General features: G+C 49.6%; 1 protein-coding gene across 5 annotated transcripts; it reads right to left on the bottom strand.

The window, feature by feature from the left end:
• Positions 1 to 1,731: 1,731 nt before the first annotated feature.
• On the bottom strand, positions 1,732 to 18,837 carry OXTR (oxytocin receptor). Of its 5 annotated transcripts, none has more exons than XM_025377661.1 (4): positions 18,450 to 18,837; positions 17,716 to 17,811; positions 16,489 to 17,550; positions 1,732 to 2,642 (listed from the first exon to the last, which is right to left on the bottom strand). In XM_025377661.1, exons 3-4 carry the CDS (start codon positions 17,408 to 17,410, stop codon positions 2,395 to 2,397), a joined length of 1,170 nt encoding a protein of 389 aa, XP_025233446.1. In that variant the 5' UTR covers positions 17,411 to 17,550; positions 17,716 to 17,811; positions 18,450 to 18,837; the 3' UTR covers positions 1,732 to 2,394. The 5 variants fall into 5 exon arrangements, with proteins under 5 accessions (XP_025233446.1, XP_025233448.1, XP_025233449.1 ...); XM_025377663.1 differs by having other exon boundaries at positions 18,473 to 18,835; XM_025377664.1 differs by having other exon boundaries at positions 18,267 to 18,451.
• Positions 18,838 to 19,289: the final 452 nt, after the last annotated feature.

Below are 19,289 nucleotides of genomic sequence, written 5' to 3'. Positions count from 1 at the left end.
TTGTCCATTTTAGACATTGCATTTCAATGCAATCAGACAACATGTGGTCTTTTGCAACTGGCTTCTTTCACTTAGCATAATGTTTTCAAGGTTCATCCACGTTGTGGCATGTGTCAGTACTTCATTTCTTTTTAGAGTTTAATAATGTTCCATTGTATGGATAGACCACATTTTATTTCCCATTCATCAGCTGATAGACATTTGGGTTGTTTCCAGTTTTTGGCTATTACAAATAATGTTGCTATGAACATTGGTGTACAAGTTTTTGTGTGTATGTGTGTTTTCATTTCTCTCGGGCAAATACCTAGGAGTGGCATTTCTGGGTCATGTGGTCACTCTATGTTTAATTTTGTGAGGTACTGCCAAACTGTTTTCCAAAGCAGGTGCACCATTTATGTTCCCACCAACAATTTAAATTTCTACCAGTTTCTCTACATCCTCACCAACACTTGTTGTTGTCCATCTTTTTATTGTAGCCATCCTAGTGATTGTAAACTGGAATCTCATTGTGGTTTTGACTTGCATATCCCTAATGAATAATAATGTTGAGTATTTTTTCATGTGTTTATTAACCATTTGCATATCTTTTTGGAGAAATGTCTATTGAAATCATTAGCCCATTTTTAAAATTGATTTATTTTTCTCATTGTTGTGTTATAAGAGTTATTTCTATATTCCAGATACAAGTCCCTTATCATATATATGACTTGCAAATATTTTCTACCATTCTGCAGGTTATCTTTTCACTTTCTTGATAGGGCCTTTTGAATCACAAAAGCTTCAAATCTTGATTAAGTCCAATTTACCTATTTTTCCATTGGTTGCTTGTGTCTTTGGTGTCATATGTAAGAAACCACTGCCTAATTCAAGGTTACTAAGATCTAAGTCTATGTTTCTTTCTAAGATTGTCTAGTTTCAGTTCTTATATTTAGATCTTGGATGCATTTTGAGTTGATTTTTGCACATGGTGTGAGTAAAGGTCCAACCTCATTCTTTGGCACATGCATATCATTGTCTCAGTGCCATTTGTTGAAAAAACTCTTCTTTCTCTATTGAATTGTCTTGGGAACCTTGTCAAAAATCAATTGACCATAAGTATAAGTGTTCATATCTGTACTCTTTATTCTACTCTGTATGTCTATCCTTAAACCAGTAACACACTGAGCTGATTACTGTGCCTTTATCATAAATTATGAAATCAGAAAGTGTGATTCCACCAACTTTGTTCTTTTTCAAGGCTTATTTGGCTATTCTGGGTCCCTTGCATTTCTTTATGAATTTTGGGACTAGCTTATCAATTTCTGCAAAGAGCCAGCTATGATTTTCATAAGGATTGCACTGAATCTGTATGTCCATTAGGATAATATTGCCATCTTAACAATACTAAGTCTGATCCGTGAACACAGGATGTCTTTCCATTTATTTAAGCCTTCTTTAATTTCTTCCAAATTTTGTAGTTTTCAGTCTTGCACTTGTTTTGTTAAGTTGATTCCTATTTTTTTCTTTCTGATGCTATTATAAATGGAATTATTTAACTTTGTTTTCATATTGTTTGTTGCTAGTATAAAGAAATACAATTCATTTTTGTATATTGATCTTGTATCTTGAAACCGTGAGGAACTTGCTTATTAGTTCTAATAAGCTGTGTGTTTGTGTGTGTGTGTGTGTGTGTGTGTGTGTGTGTGAATTCCTAGGATTTTCTATATACAAAACGGTGTCATCTGCAAATAGTTTTACTTCTTCTTTTCCAATCTGGATGCATTTATTTCTTTTTCTTTCCCAAACGCTTCTTAAACATTAGCTTCTTAAACATTTTTAACCCAAGTTCTAATTGGTCCGCTGTGCCAGATGGTCTTACAAGGTAATCCCCTTCTAGTGCTACCCTCTGACAAGTTGGTCCCCAAGGACCCCAGCATTTGTTCGCTTAAAGGCAAATACACTTTGAGGTCAGGAGGATCTTAACACCACCCTCCCCATCTGAAGTCCCAACCCCACTCCTTACCCCAAGTCCAGAACACTGGACTTCCTGACCCAATTGGTCACCAATCCTATATTTCCTGCTTTTCACAATAGCCTGGAATAAAGAAGTAAAAAGATACTGGCGTGAAATTGCAAGTCCAGGAGAAAAAATAAGCCACCCACTGCCCAGGGTAGCAGTGGGTTCAGGGTGGCAGAAGTACGTGTAGGAGGTGAGGGGGTTGCCTGATGGCTGAGTCCCCTATCATCTCCCATCATGGAGACCACTCTCTACCCCACTGAAGCCACCCCAAGGAGTGGAGGGATACAAACTGATAGGTATACCTTACACACAAACATACGCCATCACCTAGGGGCAGACCACTTATGCCAGCACAGCCCGAACCTCAGGAGGCAGCCCTGGCCCAGGCTGGTAGGTCACGCCGTGGATGGTTGGGAGCAGCTCCTCTGGCTGGAGCTGCGATGGCTCAGGACAAAGGAAGACGAGTTGCTCTTTTTGCTGGTACTTGTCTCTCCTAGGCGGTTGCCCTTTAGGTAGCTGGCGGAGCAGCACAGGAAGCGCTGCACGAGTTCGTGGAAGAGGTGACCCGTGAACAGCATGTAGATCCAGGGGTTGCAGCAGCTGTTGAGGCTGGCCAGGAGCATGACGATGATGAAGGCCGAGGCTGAGGGGGCGGGGGCAGGAGAAAGGAGAACAGGGCATTAATTAACACTGGAGACACTTCCAGACCTATCTGACTTAAACACCATTTCCTGAGTGGCAGGCTTGTCCAAGTACTACATCCCGAATCACAAGATGAGGTACTAAAGAGGCAAAGTTTGTCTTCCTTCTTCCTCCTTGTGCTGGACATGCTCTCAGGCTGTCCTCCAAACCCTCCCCACCAGGCTCAGCCCAGGCTTGAAACTGTCCCTGCCTTTCTCTCACCAGCAGCTTTCCCACTGCCTACCTCCCTCTATCTATCACAGCCACCTTTTCATGCATCACTCACCCAACCAGTGTTGAGTGCCTACAACTTCCAGCGTCTACAAGCACAGCACCCAGAAGCTGCAACACCCAGTTTTCATGCTAGCCTCACCAGCGCCTAGTTACTTGAAGTCCCTAAGAAGCTTCGGTTTCCTAATCTTTAAGTGGGCATAAGGACAGTGCCCAAACCTCTGAGGACTGCTGCTAGGATTAAAGAGTGCCTGATACACAGTGAGTGCCAAATAAATGATGGCTGCTATCATGACCATCGGCCGGACAAATCAATCAAATAAAATGAGAAACACCATGATGTGGACATCTTGTGAGTTAGGTAGTCATAGGAAGCGGGTGCCGCTGTGAGAGTCATAGCCGGCCCCACAAACGGGGCATGTGAGCTGATTCCCGAAGATGCCTATGGTTTTTCCAGGCAGAGCAGGGAAGAAATGTGCTCCAGGCAGAAGGAATGGCACCAGCAAAGGCGTGGCAGCGAGAAAGTGTATGACATCTTCACAGCTGATCAACTGTGGAGATGATCAAAGCATCTCCATGAAGCTATGCCTAAGAGCACTACTTCAGCATGACAATAAGACTCATGCAGGAAAAAGAAAGTGACATGAAAATTATCTGAAGCACTCTGTAAAGGCTATTATACTGAGGACTCATGGAGTTGCAGTCGAAATTAATGATCAGAAATCAGCTTCAAAACATTGCCTGTCACAAACCGAAACTTCAAGGAGGAAGAAAAAATTCCTAATTCTAGGTACTTCCGAGCACAGGGATAAAAATCTGGCTTCTTTCAATGGCCTTAAATCTGAACAATCAGACATCTCCTGATGACAGACAAGGCCAGGCAACATCTCCAGAAACCTACAAGGAAAACAGCTAGGAATTCTGTTCAGCCACCTCCTTGTGTGTGAAGGCAACTGCAAGAAGGTGCGGAAAATCCACTAGTCTTCTTTCTGTCTGCTCTGCAAAATTTTTCGACAAATAACTCTAGAGTTCAAGAGCTAAATCCAGGGAAGGACTCTTCACTGGGGATGCTAGAGAGGTGCAAAATCTAGATGTGGCCGCTGATGAAGAGAACAGAGATGTTTATCAGCAAAGTCTTCAAGCACCAAGGAAAGAAAGGTGGTTGGTTGTTGGTAAGTCTACATGAGTGGCTCTCAAAGTGGGCTCCCCCACCCAGAGCGACACATCACATGGGAACTTGCTGGAACTGCACATTCTCAGGCCCCACCCCAGAACTACCCTCTGGAGGTAGGGCTCAGGAATGTTGTAATTCTAATGCGCCCTCAAGGTTAAGAACCACTGGTCTAATTAATTGGTGCACCTGTTGGAACAAAAGCAAGCTACGACAGACAGAAAACAAAATTCTTGCAAAAGAGAGTTTTTAGAAAGCAAAGAATGGAAATTTAACTCTTAGTACTAGAATAATAAAGAATAGAAAAGAGGAAAAGTGAAAGAAAAATGACCAATATTACTAAATTCCTTGCTTTTAACAAAAAATATTTTGTTAAGAAATTTGCTTTGATTTGGATGGATAAGAAGATGAATTTAAGTTAGAAACTCTGGTGCAATATTTCACCAACAATATTAAAATTCACCCACAAGACTAAAAACAGAATGTCTTAGAAATAATGAAAGAGGCAAAAATCAACATGCAACATGCAAAAGTCAACATTTACAAACTACCAACCACAAAGGGAAGGACATAGGTATATAAAGCTTTGCAATGATATAGAAGGAAACATCAGGAATGAAGTTAACAGAAAGACACCGTGTTTTGCCTAGTTGGACACAGTTATTTGGCACAATCTTACCTGTTCATGTAAGCCATTGGTCTCACTCTTTACTCTTTGGATCTTTCCAATTTTTTAACCTACTGTTTTTTTAAAAAACTACAGAAACATCAACAACAAAGAAGAAAAGAGTTAATGAATTCCTAAGTAGCCACCAATCCTTCTGCCTCCAAGAGGCCGGTGTGGGTGGGAGAAATCTAACCAGCAACTCTGATCCCACCTGGTGGCCACAGACACGAGTGACGTCGAGTGGGTCCTCAGGGGATGAAGGGCCCTCTCTAAGCTGAACCTGCTCATGTCAAGTCACCAACACTAAGAACATTTGGCTGTTCTTAATTTGTCAATATCCTAGTCATCCCAAGTCGTTAAGTTTCCAGGAACAGCACTTCAAAGCTCTACTATCACGGGGAGATCTATTTAGGAACACAAAGCAGGGACTATGGAGCATATTTCAAAGGGGCGAGGCAGCAGGAATAAAGGCCCATGGTTGAGAACAGCCAAGATCATTCAGGGACTTCCCAGGAGGCAAGAAGGGAAAGGGGGAGTTTCACAAGAGAAGAGGTTGGAAAGATGGTTTGGAACCAGACAGGAGGATCTTAAATCCAGGCAGAGTCTGCCCACTTGACTGCATGGGCAATAGGGAGCCATTGATGGTTACTGAGCAGGTGAGTGACTACGGATTCCACTTCAACCTGCTTTCTGCACTTACTCTATCTTGTTTAGGCCATAGCATTCCTCTTTCTGGTGGCAAGAAAGGCTTCACAGGATTACAGACGACTTGGAACAGAACAAAGCATGGAAAACATTGTCCTTACATTTCACATTTTCCATGTGAGGATGTGACAATGTTGACCCTCATAATCACTGCTCGAGCCTGCCCAGAAGAGTACAGTTTTCAAAGTAGCCTTACCCTCATTTTATAGATGAGGAAAGTGAAACTTAGAGAAGGAGAGTCACTTCCCCAAGGGCACACAGCAAGTCACCCTGTGTTCACACATTAATGAAGACTGATTACTTTTAAAAACAGGTTAGCATCCTCACAGGCCAGGTTGGTTCCAGTTAGTGAATCCTGTCTGTCCCAAAGCCAAGATAGAAGGTGGTTAGGCAGTTTGCCTAATGCTATCATTTGAGGGACAGAGAGCAACCTCCCTGTTCCCAAAACAAATGTGGTCCACCACTGAGAGTAAGCACTGCCCATTCCCCATTTTTGATGCTGTGGATGCTGTGGTCCCCCCTGGGCACCCATTCCTCCAGCTGCCCAAGAGCTGCCGGCCAAATGCTCACAGCTGAGCTCCTCTCTGGGCATTGCCTTTGGCCAAAAGGAGCTGCCACACCCAATGACTGCTTAGTGCAAATGTGCAAAGGCCAGGATCCATGCCTTCATCTGGGCTTCTCTGAAGGGCCATGGCCGCTCCCAAGCTACCGGGGAGACTGGCTTCCCTCCCCATTTCCGCACAAAGCAACCACAATGAAGTCAGCGCAGAGAGGAGGACTTACAAGTCCTCATGGGCCTGACCCTTCTCCGGGGTCCCTCAGGAAAGGAAGCTGTTCACAGTGGGAGCCCCTGGCCCACAGAAACACTGGCTGAGAGGCAGGGAGGAGAACCCAGGAACTCAGGATCTGCACACAAAGCCCTGGGGCCTGGATCCCCCTCCCACCTAATCACTCTCTGAACTACATCTACTGCCTGAGCCTCAGTTTCCTTATCTGTAGTATGGAGGCAGTAATCATAAGGCTATTGAGAAAATGAAAAAAAAAATTAAAGATAGTGTAAAAGGGCGTTGTGACTGGCAAAGTGTTTTTTCAAGTAATTGTTATTAATATTAGTATTAATGCTTGTGAGCTATGACCAACTACAGCAATTCTTTACAATCCAAGCCTGGAGACTCCCAATCCCAGAACAATTAGAGAAATCATCCTCAGCCCATTTTCCCTACACTGCTCAAAAGCTAAAAAAAAAAAAAAAAAAAAAATCAAACCCCAGAGCCCTCGGATTGAATTACTTGACAAGAAAGGAACTCTAACAGTCAATTTTGGAAAAACTTATTCTACCAGTGACCTAGAAATCCAAAAGGGAAGGTTGCTGTAACTGTGGGCAGGAGCAGGATCTCAGGGTCTTCGATGGAAGAGCCAGTTCTAATCATGTCTCTCCCACTTGCCTGCCATAAAAATCACATCTAGCCCCACGATCGAGCCCTGAGTATGCCAGGACTGCAAACTTCCTCTCTCCCATCCTTGCTGGGAAGGGAGGATGAAGAGGAGGTGCTGTGCAGCCGGACTCCCCGGGGGCTGCTGGTCTCATGCTTATGGCATTTCTCGGAGGAGGAAGAGGTCAGACATCCATCCTTTCATTCTGCCTCCACTCCATGCAATGCACTGAGTAGGTGCTGGGATCTAAGGGCAGTCCCTGCCCTCAAGTGATTTCCAGACTCAGGATGAGAGAGACTGAAAAGACCAGCAGAATATTAAACAGGGGGTAAAGCATTTGGGGAAGGGGCTGCTGGGCACAAGGCTGAGGACTAGGGGTGGTTTTCAAGTGCAGTCTCTTATGTGCCAAGCGTGGTACATGAGCAGAAACAGCCACACACCAAACGCCAATATCCCCTGCTGGGCAATTCTGCTCCTGGGAGAATCAACTCTGCATTTCTACGTGGCAACATGATTCATGGAGGGGTGGGAGGCAGAGGTCTACATTCCATCCTTTCCAGCCTGGCTTTCCTCAAGCCCCAGGAACTCCCCTGTTCGGATTTCCCGGCACTCTCTCCACCCCAGCACTGAAACCCCAAATTAGCCCAGAACAGTCAGAGGCAGCTGGCCATGGCCTCTCTGGGCTGTGCTGTTCCTGAGGCTACTGGCACGTTTCACATGACTCAAAGACGTACAGTCGAGATTGGCTGGGTCAAAGCAAGCCCATCAACTTTACAAAAGGCCTGCACTTGAGAAACCAATCATTTGCTACGGGGCCTCCCCAGAGTACCAGGAATTCAGACGTAAGTCTCTTATTCCTACAGGACCGTGTGGGCATCTGGGAACAAAACTATGGAAGACCCTTTCTTAAGAAAATGATTTTTGAATGTATGCTTATAGAAAGATTGAGTCACAATATATACTATAGGGTGCCTTCTTAGAAAAGATTTTTCTAAAAATCACAGATGTGTGATCAGCCTGTGTAGCACAAGGTCTGGGTGAAGAGCCAAACGGGCGGGCTACAGAGTTGAAAATGGGTTTCTCCCACAGCACTGCTCCAATCTGGTAGGTGTGCTGGACTCACTGGGCTGGGCCTGAGAATAACCACATTCTGGAAGAAGACAAGCCAGGGCCTTCCTGCAAACGACCAGCCCTTCGCTACCCTTCAAGGAATGACAAGGCCCTCCAGCCAAACTGGACCACATGTGTAAAGGCAAACAGTGAGTGCTGGTAAAAGATAATATATTAAAGCTTTGCTGCTCAAAGTGTAGCCAGTGGCTGGCTACAGGGCATCTGATAGGCATCACTTGTTTCCTCGTCAAAACTGCAAACTCTTGGGGCCCCACTGCAGACCTACTGAATCAGAATCTGCATTTTAACAAAATGCACATTAAAGTTTGAGCAGCTTCCTTCCAACTGGCTCAAATCTTATAGATAGGAAAGAAGAAATGAATAAAGTAACCGTCCGTCGTTGTTGATCTCAGCGTGGAATGTGCATCTGCTTCTTTGCATGGTAAGCTCCTACTCATCCCTCAAAAACCCTTTTCAAATGATACTTCCCCTCTGAAACCCTCCTACTTTCTTCCCAGGGAGACAGATCAACTAATGCCATCTCAGGGCATTTGCAGTACTTGGTAAATAAATACCTCTATAACAGCATCACCCCATCATATTGTCATTATTTTTTGATACTCTTTGGCCAGGGACTGTGTCTTATTGGTGGCTCTGTCCTTAGGCTGCTAACAGCTACTAGAAAATAGGAAGAGTTCAATAAGGAACTGAATTGAACTGAAGCATGAAATTAGAGGCAAGAGGTCCTGATAAATCAGCCACTGCTGCCGGTATGTTGGAAGGGCTACAAATAATTTCCCTGCTCAACCACAGGATATGGCCTCCCAATAAGGTGACTGGACGCAAATGCAATTCCCTCTGGGAAAATTAAGTTCGCACTCAGATATGGTCAGGTGGAGAGAAAGGGAGAGAAACAGAATGAGCAAGAGTGCTGTTGGGGTGGGAGATATGGGCTGGGAGGGCAGAGGCCCATAGTCTCGAAGCATCTGGCTAAAGGGCAGGAAGCCTTAGCTCCCGGCTGAGCACAAAAGGAGATACTGGCAGAGGCTGCCCGTCAGCGCAGGAATCAGGAGTAAGGATTTGGGCCTTGGGGCTGGGACACAGGAGACCACCTGGTTACACCTCCCTCCCACCCATACCTTAGGCAAGACCCAGTCTAGGGTACCTCTAAACGAGAGCTAGAACCTTCCACCAGCCCTCCGGTCTCCTCCAGGTGAGACAGTTGTTTCCCTTTCCTTTTAATACTCTTGTTCCCAGTATCCGTAGACTTGCCACCATGGGCCAACTGAAACTGCAGCCCATTTGCTAAAATGCTAGGCCTGTGCCCAAAATAACTCCCACTCCATCGGCTGCGCTGGCTTGCACCAGCAGGATGTTCCACCCTCTCTACAACCTAAGCCCTATTCTGAACTTCGGAAACCTGAGATTCTGAATCCTAGAAACCTGAGTTGTGGGCAGGCTCAGCCCCATACCTGAAGTGTGTGGGGCTGCCGCTCTACCTGACACTAACCGCGCAGAAACTGGGGGTGTCCCTCCCAGAGGTCTGTGGGTGTGCCCAGAACTCTGTGACCAACCTTGACCAGACTGTCCCACATTTATGCATGCTAGCATCTGGCCACAGGAGGGCAAGGGCTTGGGAGGGCCCCTTGTCAATTCTCTTCACTTGGGGGTTGACAGATGAAAGCAGAGGTTGTGTGGACAGGAGCCTGCAAAGGCATCAGTAACTGTTTTTTTGAATGAATGAGTTAGCATTCAGAGGAAGAAGCTCCTCCAAAGTGGGAAAACAGGGATGGCTTCTTGAAAGGGGCACTGGATGAGGCTGCCAAGCTCACTCGTTCAGGCTGTGCACTGCACAGTTCCTAGGAACACCCTGCTCATAGACCATGAGGTAAAAGGCATCCCCTGGAGTTGTGCCACAAGGTAGCCCACACACTGGACTTGGGCTTCAAAGGATGGGAATCCATGGAAGAAACTGGGGTGGGTGTTCCCATGGCACGAACAGTATTAGCATAGGTGCAAAGGCAGCAAGGCCACAGGAACTTGTGGAAAGTGAAAAATCATCAGGCCTGGCTGGGGGTACACGAGGCAGGCTGGCCAGAGACCAGGGCAGTGCTAACAAGAGAGTATTCATTTGTTGGGTATTAGTTTAAAAAGCAGAACAGTGGGTCTAAGCCAGCAGTTCCTAACCAGGGATAACTTTGCCCCTGAGTGAACTTTTGGCAATGTCTGGAGACAGTTTTGGTGGCCACAGCTGGCAGGGAGGTTGCTAGTGGCAAGTAGCACATAGAGGACAGGAATGCTGCTAAATATCCTACCATGCACAGAACAGCTCCTCCCCAACACACATACACATACGCCAAAGATTATCCAGCCTAAAATGTCAGTAGTGCCAAAGTTGAAAAATCATACTCTAAACCAAGAAGGTGATAATGGAAAGAGAAAGCAAACTGCCCACAGGAGGCATGTGGTGCAGCTAAGATGATGGAATTGGTGGACACAGGGAGGATGCGAGCGGCATGGCACTGAACCCAGAGTGCTGGGAGGGCAGTGCCATCAGCAGATGTGTACCTAGGTGGGTGTGTGTATAGGTGTTGCAGGAAGAGCCCAAGATGTCAGGACCTTGGGGCCAGATAGCAGGGGAGGGCTCGACTTCCATGGATCTGGGGCAGGTCCAGCGATCTAACGAGCATCCAGGAGATCCCCAAGGTGAAGGTGTAGATCATCGGGAAAACTGCTAGCCTAGGGCAGCAGGGAGTTGGGGTAGTCATGCAGTGTGTCAGTCTCTAGAGTGAGATGACTGGGTTCCAATCCCAGCTCCATCACTTACTCAGCGGTGATCGTGGGCAGGTCACACCTCTCTAAGCCTCGGTTTCTTCATCTGTAGAAAAGCCATGATGGGCCCCTGCCTTGCTGCATTAGGGTGAGGAGCAGAAATGACCCGGGCACAGGCCTTGCTCAGAGTGGGCACTCAGTCAGTGGTGGCTGCTGTTACCAACTAATCCCACTCCTCCCTTCACCAAAGCTGAGGCCCAGAGAGGGTATCGAGTTCCATCATGAACTGTTATCCCTATTGCTCAGATGGGAATGGCAGAGGTCCAGAGGCCATCAAGAGACATTGCCCCAAATGACACAGATGGCAACAAGACCAGGTCCCAGAAGGGGACTGGCTACTTCCCAGCACTGTCTCCCGGGGCTGGGGGCTCTGGCAGGTGGGGTCTGGTGTATACGGTCTGGCTTCAGCCCCTGGGAGGGAGCCCCATGGGGTTGTCTTTGCTTTCAGAAGTTGCTAGGGCAAGGTGGTAAGGTCAGCAGGTAAGCCAGTGCCTCAGATCACACTCAGACATGCCAGCCCCGGGCCACAGACCTGATCCAGCCTCCACAGACAGCGTGAGGCAGCCAGGGCACCTGCTAATCTCCTCCTGATCCAAGGCCCTCCACAACCCCTCTTCCCCTTCTCACCCCTCCCGAAACCCACACAGACAGCCATCAAATGGAAACATGATGTAACAGGGCCTCACTCAAGAGGCTGGTTTGGAGTTTGTTTTTCTTTGAGTTTTTTGGTTTTTGTTTTTTGTCTTTTTAGCTATTATTTATCAAACCTTTGGAGGAAAAATGGAAAGTGAAATCACCTCAGGGCAGAAACCCAAAGGGAAAACATTAACATTAGCTAAGAACATAAAAGAACACACAATTACCGAATCATATAAGAGTCTGAAGTTAACTGTCCATCTCACTGTGATTTATACCCAGAAGGGCCGAGCTCGTGCACGGTTCATGGTCCAGAGTGAATATCCTGTCCCAGCTCCTCCTGCCGGCCCACCATGCTCTCCACATCGCTGGGTCACCTCAAGAACAAGCCCCTCCAAGGGCCTTGGTCCCCCACACCTCAGGCACAGCATTCACAGAAGGAAAGGTGGACAGGACATGCCAGATGGTCCTCAGTCCCACGGAAACAGGGAGGGGCTGGGAAGCTCATTCTACAGATGGGGAAGCGGTTCAAACCAGGCCTCCTGTGCCTGTCAGCCTTCCTCCCGGTCCAGCGCTCCTGACAGATGTTTGGTCGCCCCCAGCGATGGGGCGCTCCTTTCTTTCCCAGGTTGCCAGTTCCGTTTTGGAGGGCTACTTAGAAAGTCCCTATTCTTCCTGAGTCCAGCTCTTCATGCCCATCCCTGCCCCGTCTCACTCACCTCCCTGCTCCCATTTTCCACGTATTTGGCAAGCACTGGTTGAGCTATCAGTGACTGTGCAGCCTTGTACCAGGCATCCCCTGGAGTAAAAGGCATCCCCTGGGGTTGTGCCATAAAACAGCCACACATTGGATTTGGGCTTAACAAGTAAGGAACAGTCCACCTCTCCAGCCTTAACAAGCTTCTCTCCCACCTCCCAGCCTCCCTGCGCCTGCTGTCCACTCCCATTCCCTCCACCCAGGCTCAAGGCAAGAATCCCCACCTTGTCTATCAGGAAGGGGCCATGGGTAACACCATTTAATCCTCACAACCCCACGCAGTGAGCCATGCTATCCTTATTACATGGAGGAGGAGGCAGAGGCTCAGAGCAGGTAAAACAACTGGCTTAAGGACACCAGACTGGGCATTTTACCACGGAGATGCTGGAAGGAGAAGACTAGAGACAGAGACCCCATATCCTGTCCACCACACTCAGCCAACATCAACCAGCCCTAGAAATACGAACAGCCCCACTCTACCAAACTCCCTCCTCATCCTCATCTCCTCCCTCAGAACTGCCCCAGGGTCAGAGCCCCTGCAACCAGCAGCATAGCAAATGCCACTGGGTTCAAGGGAAAAGGCTGGTGCCAAATCTTTGGCTTTGGAATTTAATTCTGGAAGATATATAAAGGGCTCATCAAACCCTGCATGGGGCATCCAGTCTCACCAGCCTCATCAAGTCAGCACCCAACAGCATCTGGCTGCTTTGAAAAATGGATCTCATTAAATTACTCAGATGCTCCCATTGGCTCTTTCTTCCGAATCACGGAAATATTTAAGCTCAAAGTTTTCCTCTTTGGTACTTATAAAAAGTAACCACGTGTAGAGCTTGTCTATACACAGAGAGACTTTATTATTATTAATAGTATTATTGCTACTATTATTGTAATATTTTTATTTTCCTTTTCTTCTCCCTACCGCCTGCTTTATCCCAGTTTCCTCATATCTTTTTTATCTTGTTGAGTTACCTAAATTTTTGTCCACCACCACACATTACTTTTGGAATAAGGTGAGCTCTAAACCCATAAAGGCAGCCCTTGGTATTTGTGAAGGTGTAGGAAGGAATGAAGTCGCTCAAGGGAGAGATGGAAAAGAGAGAGCAAACGCTGAAGGAGAGAGGGATTTGGGGTCCCCGGGCCACCACATCTGCAGCCACCAGAGGCGTGACATCCCACCCACTCTGGCAGCCTTGATGGTGGCCATTGACTAAGCTTCCCTACCTCCCTGGGGTTTTCATGATAAAGCAGGAACAGACCCACGTGTGCCCCACCTCTCCTGCCTCCCTGTGAGCCTGCTCCACCCGCAAGCATGACGTCACACTGTTAGCCACAGGCTCCAGTACTGGCTCCTCAGGTGACGAGTGGAGTAAGGGCCCCAGTCTAGATATTTCTGCTTCTAAATTCTGTCCTCTTGGAGAGGAAAGAGAGGCTGTGCATTAATTCCACTTTTCCGATAACAACCTCTCGAGGTAGCTCGAGTGTGGTTCTCTTTTATTCCTTCCTTAGCACTTCCTGGTGGCCTCTGGGTTGAGAGGTATCTCGAAAGTGATGTAGACACCACTTCCATCTGCTACTTGCAATTATCCAAATTAAGGCCAAGTGGACACAAGGCTGGTGTTTTAACTGAGCTCACAGCCACTCTGACCCCTGCATCCCTGAGGCCTGGGCATGATGTGGCCAGGCTGGTGGTGGCCAGAGTCCACGTCGTCACCTCAGTGTTTGATGAGGCGCTCACATCTGGACTGGGCTCCTGCTCCTGGCTGTGTACTTGGGGTAGCGGGGAGGTCCCAGCTGCAGCAGCGTCATGAATCCCTGCCAGTCTGTGTTTGGATTCTTCTCAGCACCCGGGACAAAATGCCAAGGAGGACCAAGAGAAGCCCCGGGGTTTTCATGCAACACCCACCCTTCCCCGTGAATTCCTAAAGGAGCAAAGGGAAGTAGGACCTGAAATACTTAAAGTCCTCTTCTTTCCCTGCCCCTTGGCCTTGAGCAGGAGCCCATCTCTACTGAAGGTCTCATCCCCAGGAAAATCCTCAGAGGACCACAAACACTCAAGAGGCCTATAACCTCCACTTTGGCCAGGATCTGTATGCGTCTGTTTTTTTCTCTCTCTTTTGTTTCTAAGACAAAGAAATCAATTGTTGACATGCTTTTAAAGTGTAGAAAAGATCTAAACTTCGCTTCGTGGTACATGTGATGTGGGTGTTGCCCACACACTCTCCTTCTTTAGGGAGGACACACGGTGAGAAGAGGAGTACAGGTGACGGGCTGAACAGCAGGAAGCCATAGAGGAGGGAACTGGGAGGAGAGGGAAGGAGAAAAATCACCAGCGACTCGAGACATAATGGGAGAGGCGAGGGGACCCCAAGGAGAGAGGAGCGGAATGTCTGTTGAATCAATTAACTGAATGCTGAAATGTCCTCATTCTAAAAGCAAGACACTAAGGCTCAAGGGGAATAAAGGGATCTCTCATCTAACATCCCAAAGCTGGTAAGGGCTGGAGGAGGACTAGACCCCACATCTCTCCAGCATCTACTCCAAGGGGTGCTGGTTTCACTTCCTTGACAGTTGGTGCTCGAGCTCCTCAAGACCTGGATCTGGTTTCTTCAGATCAGCCCAGGAAACAGGTGTGGCCTAAGGCCTTACTTAGAGACTTCTACTACTGGCTTTTGCCTCCAACCCCACTCCCTCATCACGTGCCCTTCATAAGAATCCTGGCACAGGAAATGCCAGCTCTTCCTCTGACTTGCTGTGTGACCTGGTGCAAGTGCCTTCCCCTCTCTGAGCTCTAGAACCCTCTCTGTAAGGTGTGACCAGGGGCCACACAGGTTCAGTAAATATTGAATAACCAGTGTCTTGGCCACTAAAGCAAACACTGAGCTAACTGGGAGGGTTCCGTAAAGTCTGGAGTCTGTGATTTCCAGAAAGGACCAAAGCAAAGTTACCAAACTGAATGAAAGCAGCTGGCACTGAAATTTCAACTTCCCAGGTGCATGTGTTTGAAACTATTGGGCGCAGTGGTGAATGCACACAGGAATGGGACATTTGCCGTGTCTGGAGTGCAAAAAGGGTGAAAGCAAATCCTTTGGTCTTTCTTTACAAACATTTGAAGTCCCCAGCATCCAGCACGCGTTATGGAATTACCTTCAAACAAAAACTTATAAATCATTCACCACCAGCAACCACCCCTCCTGCTCTTTCCACATGAGCTACCGGAAAGGGGTTGTGGGGTAGGGAGTGATAGGAAGCTGCCTGGTGCTCTGTGCCTTGGGGACAGCCACCCAGCACCAGTCACAAACCCCAGAGCCCTAGGGTGCCTCTGTTCCTCCAAGCTTTCTCCCTAGGTCGCCCTCTTCTACGCCCTCCTCCTAGCTTTCTGGCACAGGCCAAGAATGGACAATTGCCCCACCCTCAGCCTTGTTCTCAGCAGTCCTCCAACCTGGAAGGCACATTCCCCGCCTACAGAAATCACCCAGCCTCCCCCTCAAACTTGAATGTCCCCCTCCAGGCTTTCTTCTCTTTTCCCCAAGTAGTAGAAGTGAAGTCTCAGTCCTGGGCACTCTCCTCCCTAAGCCTGCCCACCACTTCTTGCAGTACTCACCTCTCTGCATGGAGACTCATCACCTCCACTCGATGAGGGGTTCGGGGATTTGTCTTCACCTCTCCCTTGGAATCCTCTGCCCCCCAGCACCCCCTTCAACTACTAGGGGCTTGGCTGGACAAATCGCCCACCCCTGCAAGGCTGTCCTTGTCCAAACCAGACTTCTTGGCTTCAAATGGATTTCTTGAACTTAAAGTGGAAGTTCAGCTTAATGTGAACTTAAACTTGAAGGAGTTTGAGCCTGGCCAGGGGTTCCAAACTTACCTCTGCCATCTCCTCCTAACTACCTCCTCCTAACCACGTGGGAAAGCAGATGGAGTCCCTTGAACCTGTTCCACCACCACAGTAAACCATACAGCCCATATGCAGCCCAAGGACTGTGCTAAAGATTTTAACTGCATTTTCTCATGGCATGCCCCTATGCCTGGTGACAGTTGGTACTTTTATCCTTATTGCCACCTCACAGATGAGAAAGTGGAGGCTCAGGGAGGTTAATTGCCCTAAGTCACTTGGCCAAGGGATGATGGAACAGTGACTCTGTGGGATTTCAAACCCTCTTATCCCCCCAGGAAGTCCACAGACCCCTGGACATTCTGAGGCAGCAAGATAAGGGCGTCCCCCAGCCACCAGGCTCCCTCCTCCTGGGTCTCCCAGCCCTGGCTACCTTCCTTGGGCGCGTTGGCATCCCAGACGCTCCACATCTGCACGAAGAAGAAAGGTGTCCAGCACACGATGAAGGCCAGCACGATGATGAAAGTCATCTTGACCGTGCGGATCTTGGCCTTGGAGATGAGCTTGACGCTGCTGACACGTGCCAGGGCCATGCGCCCCCCATCGCCAGCCGCCGCGCCCTCTGGCGCCTCTGCCGCCGCAGCTGCAGCGGTCTTGAGCCGCAAATTCTGCCAGATCTTGAAGCTGATAAGGCCATAGCAGGCAGCGAGCACGATCACCGGCACGATGTAGACAGCTAGCGTGATCCACGTGATGTAGGCCTTGGGTCCCCAGGGCTGGATGAAGACGGCCCAGCAGTCGAAGACGCCGTCAGCCACCTCGCGCAGAGAGAAGATGTGCACCTGCGGCGCGCTGGCCACCAGGCAGCCGAGCCACGTGGCGAGCACTGCCAGGCGGTCCGTGCGGCGGCGCAGCGAGCGCAGCGGCTGGCAGATGGCCAGGCAGCGGTCCAGGGACATGAGTAGCAGCAGGTAGGTGGAGGCGAACATGCCCACCACCTGCAAGTACTTGACCAGGCGGCACAGCAGGTCGGGCCCGTAGAAGCGGAAGGTGATGTCCCACAGCAACTGCGGCAGCACCTGGAAGACTGCCACCACCAGGTCGGCGATGCTCAGGTGCTTCATGAAGAAGAAGAGGCGCGAGTGCTTGTGGCGCGTGGTGCGCAGCGCCAGCAGCACACACGCATTCCCGCTCAGCGCCAGAAACAGGATGAGACAGAGCACCGCCACCTCCACGCGCGCCAGGGCCTCGTTGCGCCGCGGGGGTCCGGCGGTGCAGTTGCCCTCGGCCCCCGGCGGCGCGGCGCTGGAGTTGACTGCCTCGGTGCTCCAGTTGGCTGCGAGCTCGCCCTCCATGACCCTGGCGGCCGCGGTGCGCCCTGGCCTTCGAGCCCTTTACGGCTTGGCGCGGCGGGGCCGGATCCGGCGTGTCGGAGGGTGTAGGGGCGCCTGGGGCTCCTCCTGGAGACTCCACGGACGGATCTGCTGGGTCCACCCTGAAACAAACCGGGAGGGCCGTGAGGAGACCGCCGCGTTTCTCTTCCGACGCGGATAGGGCGTGTTTGTTCCATTCCCAGGAACCCAAGTCATCTGAAACACGGGGCACAACCGCCGGCCTCGGGTTCCTCAGCCGCTACCCCAGAAATCCCCGTTGGAGGTACCTCCTCTGAGCCACTGCAAATGAGCGGGAATCCTCTAGCAGCCACAAGCCCAGAGCCCCCAGCGTGCCAGTTCCTTGGGATGTTCAGCGGCTTCCACTGGGGGAGATGGGAGGGTCAAAATCAGCCACTTTCCTCCGGGACTGGGACTCTAAAACCAAACCACCTCCCCGAGGGATCTCCAAACTACCTACCCGCCCCACGCTCCGACCCTCAGCATATCCACCTCCCGCGGGACCCCCATACCAGCCCCTCTCCCAGTAAACGTTAATTCAAGTACTTCCTCCGGAAATCCCCAAAGAGCCACTTGCCTGGGAAACCCCAGCTCAGGGCCATCCCCGTCTAACCCCACTTTCTGAGACGCTCAGCCGTCACTACCTGAACTTCCACAGCACCTGCTTCGGTGGAAACCCGGTTCCGCAGTCCCTCCTGGGGGACCCCCTACCTCAAAGCCCAGGATGCCCAAGCGCTGTTCCCAGACCCTGGCAGAGACACTTCCCGCGGAGCTCCTCCCCAGCCCGGCAGCCTCGAAGGTTCAGGAACCCCCGGCCTGCGCTTTGGACCCAGATAATCAAGGACTCTGGGTCTCAATCCCGAGAAGTCACTTTACAATCTCTCGGAACACCACGCACTCCTCCAGGAACAAGGAGTGCGAGGCATCCCACCACCTCCACTCGGGTCCCGATGGCTCCACCGGCCCTAGCCATCCCGTCCATCCCTGCTTAGCACCCAGCTACCTGCACCGAGTCCGCAGGTGAACCTAAAGTTGACTCCCCCCAGGAAAGTTGAACGGCGACTGACGGCCCCAGTGACGCGTGCGCTCCCGGCCCGAGTTGGGATGGCCTGCCGGCAGCACCTAATGTGATGCTAGGCTGAGGTCTCTGACTCTGGAGCCTCAGTTGTAATCCCCTCGCTGCAGCCTGGCTGGTCGCCGGATGGGTACAGGAGGTGAGCGAGGAGCGCCGCCGAGGATGAGCGCGCGGACAGCGTCTGGATGCCGCGCTGTGCTCTGGGGCAGAGGCTGCACTATCGCACGGGTCCGCTAGGGGGCGGACGAGGCCAGCCGCGCAGACCCCAGCGGAGCGGGGCTGGTTCGCCCAGCGTTGGTCCCCGAGACTTAACAAACGGGTTTATTTTGCAGTGGTTTAAAACTGCGAGAGGGAGGGAACTCGTAAATAACCCGCCCGTTTCTTCCTTTCTTGGTTTGGAAGCTCCTGACTCTGAGACACATAGGAGGCTTGAATAATAATGTTTTTCCCCGGGTAGATAGTGATGAAGTTACAAAAGCATTTAAACTGATTATTTTCCAAAAATGATGTTAATTTTCAGCCTTTTCTCTCCCCCCACACCTCCAGTTTGATGTAGTGGCTTTAGCAGTGAACTCAAGTAAGTCTTTGCTTTGGAATACTTTTGTTCCTATTCCCGTTAATGAGAAATTAGAAATGGCCTCTATTCTAAGCAGTGCTGGGAGAGGCTTTATTCTTTAGGTAGTTTTAGAGGAAATTCTGAAGCATAACACTCTATCTTCATTTAAAGTGATTTTGCTTGTCTGCGGCCAAGAGCCGTTTCTTCCTCCT

This window comes from Theropithecus gelada, chromosome 2 (genome assembly GCF_003255815.1).
Source record: "Theropithecus gelada isolate Dixy chromosome 2, Tgel_1.0, whole genome shotgun sequence".
Taxonomy (NCBI): Eukaryota; Metazoa; Chordata; class Mammalia; order Primates; family Cercopithecidae; genus Theropithecus; species Theropithecus gelada.
Note: the sequence above shows the minus strand (reverse complement) of the source record. Positions and strands in the feature narration are given on the sequence as shown.